This window comes from Malania oleifera, chromosome 5 (genome assembly GCF_029873635.1).
Source record: "Malania oleifera isolate guangnan ecotype guangnan chromosome 5, ASM2987363v1, whole genome shotgun sequence".
NCBI lineage: Eukaryota > Viridiplantae > Streptophyta > Magnoliopsida > Santalales > Ximeniaceae > Malania > Malania oleifera.
The window spans coordinates 45725428-45736032 of record NC_080421.1 but is presented as its reverse complement, the minus strand read 5'-3'; the positions used below and the strand labels follow the sequence as shown (position 1 = coordinate 45736032).

Here is a 10605-nt window from a genome sequence, read left to right as displayed (position 1 = left end):
CAAGCAACTCCCATTACTTTTTGTAAATATCAAAGGAGATATATTTTTAATATCTGTATATATATATATATATATATATATATATATATATATAAAATTTATTATAGCAAGAAATGTTTTTTAAATGAAACATGTTTTATTTCTTGCTCGTGTGTTAAGTGCTTTCATGACTTGTGCTATCTATGCTTTAAAATTTTAAGTCATGAAATTTATTTATTTTTTGTTTAAAAAAAAATTTACAAAGGATGTTGCATAACTGATTTATGGATCTTACATGAAAATGCATGTGAACTAGTTAGATGTTTTAAGCTCAAACCTTTTATTTGGTATCATATGCCGTATGTTTTAAAATCAAAACTTTTACGGGTCTTATGATATAATTTAAATTGCTATGGTTTGTAGATAATTCTGCTCTAATCATGTTTGTTATGTCATTTGAACCTTTTAATAACTAGTTATACAATTTGTGTGTTTCATTACTATATTTCATGCTTTGTGAATTTGTTTATGATTTGCAATGCATGACTATCATATCTCTTGCATGTTGATAATTATACTCTTGTTTATTGTTTTTGATCATAGTGGAATGTTTGAATTGATTGTTGTGGATAATTGAAAATTTGAACTCAATCAGATCACTTCTATACAAATATTTTTGGGAAATGTTCTAGTTTCAAATAGTATGCTACCAAAATTTCTTAAAATTTTTCCCAAACATATGTGGATGATATTTTCCTCTTATTTTTTTTTTTTGGATTACGCACCGGGTTTTCATGTGTCCGTTTTACGGTCCATGTGACTAATCCTGCGCCCTTTGAAGCCGAACCCACAACTCCAAAGGGAGGTAAATTTCAAGAATCCAGGGGTGGAAACGAACTCGGGAGGGTTTGAACACTTGATCTCGTGAGAGGTACTCCCGCAGCCCGCACTACCACCTGAACCACACCCTGAGGGTATATTTTCCTCTTATTTGCTTATATACTTAAATGTTTATTTAGATCATTTTTGCTGTTGCTAAAAATGGGAAAAGTAGACAATTATTTGTCATCATCAAAATCGGGAATGACCTATAAGGTCAACACCATATTTAATAATATAGTGACTTGAATAAAATCAGGTAAAATCAATGAATTGTCTTTAATAAAGATCAACTAATTAATATAAATTTGAGTTTTCTTTATCTATTTAACATTTATATTTCACACACAAATTTTTAGTTTTAATTTATAAAGTGTAAATTTTGAAAATTTTAAATTACGTTTTTAACACTATTTCATGTTTGGTAGGTTGCTTGAATTTAAAAATGTTAAACTATGTTTTATTTTGTTTTATGATGTGTTTAACTATTAAATTTTTATGAACCGTACATCTAATAAAAAATTTATAATATTATAATTACTAGGTATTTTTATTATTTATTAGTAATTTTTTTATTTTCTATATATAATAATAGATTTTTTTTTGCTGTATTTATGTCAAATTTGTTAATCTAAAGTGGACGAATTCTTCCCTACCAGACGCCGAACAGAAGAAATGTTATTTTATTATTGATAAAATTTATTATTTAATATTTTTTAATGACTGATTAATGGGATGTTCATTTTATCAATAAAAATAGATTATATTTTAATTTTTTTAAAAATATTTTTATTATTAGAAAAACTCACACTGTGTTATTGGGTTTTATGTTCTTTCATGCAAATAAAGGATATTTTATTTTTTCCCTGCAGTCTCTTGGGAGCTAATGCTAAATTATAGTGGGTTGAAGTGTAGAAGACGCCAAATCCTACGTGGATAAAATTTATTCATCCCTTTAATAAATTTTATGAAATTATTTGTCCACGTGGCAGCACGAACCCAAAAGAGCGTCCCGAATGAAGAAGAAAGGTCTCCCGTCTGCGAAGTCGCTCAACTGAAAACCCTAACCCAAACAACGACATAGTCTCTCTCTCTATCTCTCTCTCTCTCTCTGTCTCTCTCTCTCTCTCTTCTCATTTCGATCTAATCGTCACTCATATAACCCGATAAATCTGCTTCTACGATTGCATTCCATTGTACTTCCTGTTCTTCCTCACTTTCCATTTTGTTCCATCAATTTCTGCTCGTATTTGTGGAAGTCTGAACTCTTAAACCTTTGAGACTCGGGACTTTTGATTAACGGAGCTTCCACGGCCACGTTCTTCCGGCATAAAGATTGCTACTTCATTTGCTCAACTTTTTGGCGCAACATTAGAGATTAAAGAAAGTTCGCTGGAGTAAAAGCCACCAGGTTGGTTTTTGATTACATTCTCTGTTTGGTTTCCAATAAACTTTAGAGGAAAAGAAGCAAAGAAAAGAACAGAGGAGAAAAAAAATTCAAGAATTTGAATGCCAGGTTTTTCATTATCCGAGCTGGAGAAAACTGAAAGCTCACTCAGCTGAGCTTAATACCACTGAATTCTTGTCAGGCTGGGCTTTGGGTTGGCTGTGTTTTTTTTTTTCTTCGCTCGTCCCTTTCAAAGAAATGCAAAATGCGGCATGAAGTACTAGACTGTAAATATCTTTAAAATAGTAAGCTCCTTAGAACAATATACATAAGCTGCTGCTGGTTTGCGAGTTATATTTTATGGTAGTATGCTCATAAGAACCCTTTTTTCAAAGCAATTGAAAAGTTGGTTTAAGATGTGTCGGAAAAGAATAAAAAGCCAGTGACTAATTGTGACCTGAAACTTGACATTGTTGGCACAGTGAATGGTTTAGATTCAGTTGTTGTTGGTTAATTGGTTTGTGATTGGGGATTAAATGGCAGGATATGGTGAAAAAATTACTCTTTTCTGTGGCTTTGCTTGATATTTGGGTTTGGAAGAAATTTGGGAGTGAAGAAAACATTTAAAGGTGGATAATGGCATTGTCACAATGGTAGTGTCTTGATGCTATATATATATATATAGAGAGAGAGAGAGAGAGAGAGAGAGAGACAGACAGACACACACACACACATACTGTGCACTTCATGTGTTGTGGAGAGGGATGCATGTCTTGAATTTCTTCTTGTAATTTTTTCTCCCCACCCTTTTGGTTGTTCTTTTTTAAGGGATGCACATCCTGTGCATGCTTATTATCATTTTTTTTAATGATAGAAAAAGTTATTAATTAGAATGGGACAGTGAGATGCAGAAACAGAGAATTCCTTTTCCTGCTGCTAAAAGAAGAAGAAATAAAAAAAAAAATACAAAAAAAAGAGAACTCAAAAAAGCTCTCCTTTCTGGCTGAGAATTAGAATCCCACTTATTTACAAGTTCCAGAAGCATAACCCTGTGAGGCAAGAAAAGTGATCCTCCCCCAAAGAGGATAAATATTGCTTTATAAAAATCGATGCATTCTGCTCCAACCCAAGGCGCCAAACTGCCATGAGAAATGCACATCTCTACAGCTTCTTGATTGTCTTTTCCCTTCATAATAAGGTTATGTTTGGTTTGCCAGAATGTCTGTTCCTAAGAATAGGGTGCTTATAATAGAAGGATTTTATGGTTTACACAAAAAAAAAAAATGTATACTATAACTATAAAGCAAATAAAATACACTTTTTTTTTTTCGAATTCCATAATATGGAATAGATAATAAATAACTATTCTCAAATTTTATTATGGAATGCCTATTCCCATCCTATTTCTTGTTGGGTGGAATAAAACAAACTTTTGCATGGCTGACTTCCTTTAACATCATTACATTGCTATACAATTTTTATTACATTTCCATTGTATTCCTCCTATTCTTAGGAATAGATATTGCAAACCAAACATAACCTAATGGGAAAAAGCCTATTGAGTACCTTGACAAACCCAGAGCTGTTGAAGAAAAAATCTTGTATACATTTGTAGGTTGTATTGTTGAGGAAACTATTTTACTTTCCACGAGGGCAAAAAGTCAACAATATGAGAATTTTCAGATGAGACACTACCATTTGAAATGTTGTCGTTTGTAAAGTGTAACCTTCAACATTACTGGTGTTCTTGCTGAATTTGGGGGGGGGGGGGGAGGTTTTTGTCCAGGATTTCTTTTTCTTTGTTTTGTTTTTCTTGTTTTAGGAGTTGTATTTTTATTGGTTCCTAGGAATAAGAATTCTGAAAATTTTGAAGGGGAATTCATTTTCCTTTGGGTAAATTTCTATTAGTACAAGTTATACAACACCATTTTAAGTGTTAACATGATATATATTTTTTAATCTGTGAATTAATTATAGTTTCAAATCAACAATGTGCCATTATTTACAGAACCCCTGCCCCTAACAACACTTTCAGAGTTAATTTTATGGAATTGGTTCACATCTAGATGTAAACTTGATGTGCTTAAAAATTTATCCTGAAAATTTTCATTATTTTTTTTTCTTTCTGAAAAATTCATTTTGATGGGAATTGCAAGAATTGAGAAGTCCTCCATTGAAGGGTGGGAAAGACAGGTTTGGAAATTAACCAGATTAGTGCTTGGTATATGTTTTGACTTTTTTTTGTGGGCAGATTCTTATCATGACCTCCAAAGGTCCACGGTCCAAGCTTGACCATGAGACAAGAGCTAGGCGTCAAAAGGTTTGGGATATTCTATGGTTGCAGTTTTATTTTCCTTAAAGATGGAAAATTTTCAATTCTTGATCTATCTGGAGTTCTAAATTTTTGATAATTCATGCCTTTTGCATTTAGTCGTACTACACAAACAAAGGGAAGCGGGTTTAACTGTATGAGTGCAGGTGGGTTGGGCTAGATTTTGGTCAACCCAAGCAGAGCTGGAAATCTTGAGTTCCCAACTTAGCTCAATTTGCACCCCTTTGTTCTCAATAGTAGTACCATAAATGCAAAAGTAATGATAAAGTTGGGCTGTTGGAGCATAGAACTTAAATTACTCTCTTTGACTAAAATTCTCTTGCTTTGATATTTTCTGCATCTTGATGATTATGTGTATTTGCATGAATGTTTTTAATTAGAGATGTCCACTGCCTTTGCAAGCCTTGCATATTTGTCCATTGTTGTGTTTTTCTTTAATTGTTCTTTATTGCTGTAGGCACTTGAAGCTCCAAGAGAACCTCGTCGCCCTAAAACACATTGGGATCATGTCATAGAAGAGATGGTTTGGTTGTCAAAGGTAATAAGTGGTTAATGCCATCAAGAGGTGATCTTTTATGTTAAAAGCTTTCTGATTATTTACTTGCATGATGTTTTTTTATCAGTATTTATTTGCATGATATAATTTTATCACTCATGTTAAGTGAATACACAGGAGTGGTATATGCACCACATGTTCTGTGAATGTTTTGTTCATTGAACTAGTTGTTTTCAGGATTTTGAGTCAGAAAGAAAATGGAAATTAGCTCAGGCGAAGAAGGTTGCTTTAAGAGCTAGCAAGGGAATGTTGGATCAGGCCACAAGAGGAGAAAGGAGAGTGAAGGTTCAGCTTTTTCTCATCATAAGTTGAAAATATTTAATCCATAATACTAAAAGGAGAAAAAGTATTTCCATTCTTCCTATATAGGGAAGTTGTTGTCATACTTATATCTGTTTGTGTTGTTTTGTTATTTGGTTTATTAAAACTGAGATCAGGAAGAAGAACAACGGTTGCGAAAAGTTGCACTTAATATTTCTAAGGATATGAAGAAATTCTGGATGAAAATAGAGAAGCTGGCAAGTTTTGTATGATTATTTGATTATTCCTTAAACCCAAAATTTCTCTCAGCGTCTGTATATTTATCCTTTCTCCCCAAAACTGCATTTCAGGTGCTTTATAAGCATCAACTGGAGCTTGAAGATAAAAAAAAAAAGGCACTTGATAAACAACTCAAGTTTCTTCTAGGACAAACTGAAAGGTATATTTTAATAGATCTGACCATATTTTTGTGGTGCATGGACACAGTGTCAGTTGTCTTCCTTCTGATGCTTCTCTAGGTTATGCCTGTGAGGGAAAAGTCAATTGGTATGTTCTATTGTTTTTTTTTTTTCAAGGTACTCAACAATGCTCGCAGAGAATCTTGTAAATGCACCCATTCCTTACAAACCGGTGCAGCCAAATTCTGAACAGGAGAGATATAGTAGTGAATATGAAGAAGGGGATGAAATTGACACTAACAAATGTACAGAGGTAGATGTTGGTAAGCAGAAACATGTAGATAGTTCTCATGGAACACGACATCATATTGAAAAGCTGATATATTTCTCATTTAACAAAGCTGGCATATTCTGTGCAGAACCGCATTCAGATCCTGTGAACATTGATGATGACTACGACATACAATCTGAAGATAAATCTGTGAGGCTCTACTTTTTGTTTTTTAAATCTCTTTGACTTTACCTTATTGGCAAACCAAGGCGATGAAAATGTTTGCATGTGCTTTTTTGATGAACCTAAAGTCAAATCAGGCAATGCTATATAATTTTAGCCCCAACCTAATTGTGTTAGTACTGAAATATTGCTAGACATTGAACCTCAATGGGTGCCCATGGAAGTATGTCTCAATCATTTATTTGATTTTTCTAAACATAAACAATAACAACAGTGGCTGAGCCCTGAGGGTAGGTTATTCGAATCCTTCTTTTCCATTCTCCTCGATCTAGGGTAATGCCCTCTGGAAATTAAAAAACCATTAAATCGTTGATATTGGTTTATTTACTTCTAGAGAATTAATTGGCACTCGTAAAAAGATGTAACACATATTGGCTTAAAACAACAGTAGCTAATTTTTTTTGCTTTTCATGTATGCACCTTGAAAAATAATTAGTGATGAAATCATTTAGTGCCAAATGCCAATCACATGGTATATAGATCTGCCAGTTCAGTAAGGGTGCTAAGTAGAACATAAAATTTACGCTATGTTTGGTATGGGGGAATTTGGAATGGAATGGAATGGTCATGTCATTCACTTTCCATTGTTTGTTTGCTGACATAGAATTACACTAGAATTGAGTGGACATTCCCATTCTTACTACCATTCTCATATTTTGTATAAATAATTATAATAACAGAATGGAATACACTTATTTTTAAAAATTAGAATGAATTAAAAAAAATCTAATTAATTAAAAAAAATTAATGAAAGAAGATACACATGCCGAATTTGAGCTAGCATTCTGAAAAAGTGAAACTCCACAGTTTCATTCGACAAAGGAAAGAATATACAAATTGTTCATACACATGAGTATCATATGTCTGAAGCAAGTATTGAAATTAAAATGTCTCCTAATTTATTTAAAAGGTCCAGTTTATCAAATAAAGATGACATCCACAAAACAAAACTAAGAATGATCTTTGCCAATGTAACCATCCTGATCCTTGTCAAATACTTTGAAAGCTTCTTTCAACACCTCCTCTGCTTCATTTTCCTGTAACCAAACACAAATGCATTGACAATTTTATTTCCATCAAACTCAATCCTCATAAAAATTCCATTGCATATAAAAGGGAGCAATATATAATTAGAAAATGAGATCTGAAGGCGGTCTAGCTAAATGGATGTGTTGTTTAGTGTTGGACTTCACAACTATCTTCACTTTTCTGGCAATGAGATTCAAGAACTCCCCAAATTCTATGGTACCATTGCCATCAACATCAACTTCATTGATCATATTTTGTAACTCTTCTCTTATTGGATTTTGATCCAGTGATTTGATTGTTGTGCCCAGCTCTTCAATGGTTATACACCCTAACACATAAATCAAATATTAATGTACTATTAATTACAATTAGTGGATTGTGAAACCCATGTCATGGATTTATCACCAAAAGAAAATTAATATATACTTGCATTAAATAACAGATAAATTTTAGTAATGGGTGGTACTTTATTATTATTGTTATTATTATTATTATTATTATTTTTATTATTATTATTATTATTATTATGGAAGGATCTGACAGTAAATTGACCAGAAATGTTCAAAACACCTAATACAACAACCCCCTGTTACGTGTGTCCACAATTAAATACCGGTTTGATCACACAAAGAATTAAAAACACAGAACATCTGAGTTGACAGCTTGCTCCAGAGCTCACATTTACTACTGCTACTATGATCATTATTATCATCATCATCATCATCAGTAAGAAATATCTTCATTATTATTATATTAATGACAGTTTTTTTCTTCTTAGAACAACAATAAATTTGCCTCTAGAAATTAAATTAGTGAACAAATGGTTCGTATCAAGCTAAATGGAGATTATGATCCAAAACCATGAAAGCAACTAACTGAAGATTTGATATAGTATGCTATGATAGTCAACTGGAATGATAAATACTAAGAGTTCATATAACAATATTCTGCAACCAAAACAAAATTCAGTTGATCCATGTAGTCCAGATGAAATGGGTATAAACATTAAGCTGAAAGCAAATATGCTAGGTTTATGCTGCTAAATAATGAGTTACAAAAACAACAGGAAGTATTGTATCAGTAAATTCAGTATGGCAGTGCAGTAGAAAATATAATCAATACATGTGGAGATTCAGCAAGAAGGTTAAAACTGAAAGTTGTATTAACAATTCAGGCAGCTTTGCAATATAAATTTTAAAAAAGAGAAAATAGAAACCACCATTGAATAAAAAAGCATTTGTCAAAGTCCACAACCATACACATAACCATTGGACAATAGAAGCACCGCTATGTTTCACAACAGACAACATGAACTATAACAGGGAAGAGTGCAGAGAGCAATGCGTGCAAATTCAAAAGTAATTGCCCTTTAACAGTTGGTTCTGCTATATTAGTTATACTTTTAATTATGACCTTTCAAAAGTAATTATTTAATTGATTATTTATTTATTTAAATTTGCACATATAAAAATATGAAATGCTGAGTTTATATAATGTTTAAAATGATGTTCGTTAAGTGCCCTAGTAGTCCATAAATTCTAAGAAAACTTGACTTGATTTTTGTTACTATTGATTAAATGGAGGAAGTCTCCTTAATTGAATTTGTGTTGTGGGGGCCTGCTATATTACTCTGGACACATTCTTTTTTTCTTTGTTCTTTTAAGCTGTAGAATTGTTGCAAATCTAATGGGCAACTAGAACTTTGCCTGATTGGGCATCATACTGATCATCCGTAGGTCACCAATATTCCACACTTTGGCAGAAAGAACTACTCCGATTTCTCTATGCACATTAAACTGTGATATCTCGCAATTTGTGAATAACCATGCTGTTTGGGGACATAAAAAAGTGTTTGTGCTGTACTTTGTTTTCATTGAATATGTTTAGCATGTGGATCTGTTTTACCAAACAAAAATCTAGAAGTGGCATGGTAGGTGCAATAATAATAATCCGAAATGATGCATGCGTAAGATAAGGAGTAGACAGTGTAGACTGTATAAGTTGCTGTGCTAAGTGTCACAGGCCGACTATTTTCACACCTTTGTGAAAGGACTGTGCGGCACTAGCTAAAGCACTCTTGCTTAACTAGCCAGCTTGTCGTTTACCACAATTCATCCACGAAACACTTTCATTATCATTCAATCAAATATCAGCAGAAGCCATAAGCAATTATGAAAGCAGTGGCAAGCAAGCAATAAACATTGAAGCAACGTAATTCATTAACAACACCTCCGTTAACATTGTGTGTTTAGCGAGGGAGGCAAGTAGGCTAAACACGTTGACAATAGTCAGTGAGTTGTACAAGATTGATGAATACTCACCCGCCCTTAAAGAGCTTTACATGCAATTCTCATCCTGGCAGGCACTAGGAAACATCAAAATGATTAAGGAGTCATACTACCTTATTTGGCATAGGGAGAAACAACTACTAGAAAATAAATCTACACTAGTATTTATATGATGGAAACCCATCCCAAACGCATGAGACAAGCGGTCACATGCAGGCATAATGCCCTGAACAAGTTCGGCTTGTGACGCCCCCCCCCCCCCCCCAATTCATGCGTTCGAAGTCCTCAAAGACTTTGACGCTAGGTACACTTCAACTTTGTCCACGAACGGTTGCATATTTTCTCAGAAATCTTGTTGATTTCTTCATCACCAAGACCTTTCCACTTCACTAAGAACTCCCGCCGCTTCTTCCTTGAGGATATGAGCTCTCTGCCTGCCAGGATAGCTTCAACTTCACGTCTGTCAGGTGGCACTATCTTCAATTCTGCTCTGTTTGACTGACTTCTGCTTGGATCATCGGTGTTGGCGTTGAACGGCTTGAGGCATCTAACGTGAAACACATGATGCATTTTCATCCAAGTTGGAGGGTCGATTCTGTAAGAAGCTTTCCTGACTTTGGCCAAGATGGGGACTGGTCCTTCATATTTCCGAAGTAGTCTCCTATCTTGTCCTTGTAGTGACCTGATCTGTTCAGGATTGAGCTTAACAAGCACCAAGTCACCTATGTTGAAGTGCTACGGTCTTCTCCTCTGATCTGGCCATTTATTCATTTGCTTAGAAGCTTTCTCCAGATAGGCTCGGGCAATCTCTGCATTCTTTGGTGAAGATGTACGCCCTAGGACTCTTTACTCTGTATGGCTCGCCCACTGTGTGAGGTAACAGCGGCTGCTGGCCTGTAACAAGCTCAAAAGGGCTCTTGTTGGTTGTTGAGCTCTTTTGGGCATTGAAACAGAATTGAGCCACATCAAGTGGTTGCACTCG

The 10605-nt window shown here is 34.0% G+C and overlaps 1 protein-coding gene across 2 annotated transcripts in view; it reads left to right on the top strand.

Moving 5' to 3' along the window:
- Positions 1–1886: 1886 nt before the first annotated feature.
- Positions 1887–10605, top strand: part of LOC131156296 (protein PHOTOPERIOD-INDEPENDENT EARLY FLOWERING 1) — a 32772-nt gene continuing 24053 nt past the window's right edge. Inside the window, exons 1-8 of one of the 2 annotated variants that reach the window (XM_058109854.1) lie at positions 1887–2269; positions 4497–4565; positions 5035–5115; positions 5311–5418; positions 5571–5651; positions 5745–5833; positions 5970–6115; positions 6212–6273. In XM_058109854.1, coding sequence (XP_057965837.1) covers positions 4506–4565; positions 5035–5115; positions 5311–5418; positions 5571–5651; positions 5745–5833; positions 5970–6115; positions 6212–6273 — 627 coding nt within the window. In that variant the 5' untranslated portion in view covers positions 1887–2269; positions 4497–4505. Of the gene's footprint in view, positions 2270–4496; positions 4566–5034; positions 5116–5310; positions 5419–5570; positions 5652–5744; positions 5834–5969; positions 6116–6211; positions 6274–10605 lie in introns of those variants that run through there. The other variant, XM_058109855.1, reaches the window with a different exon arrangement.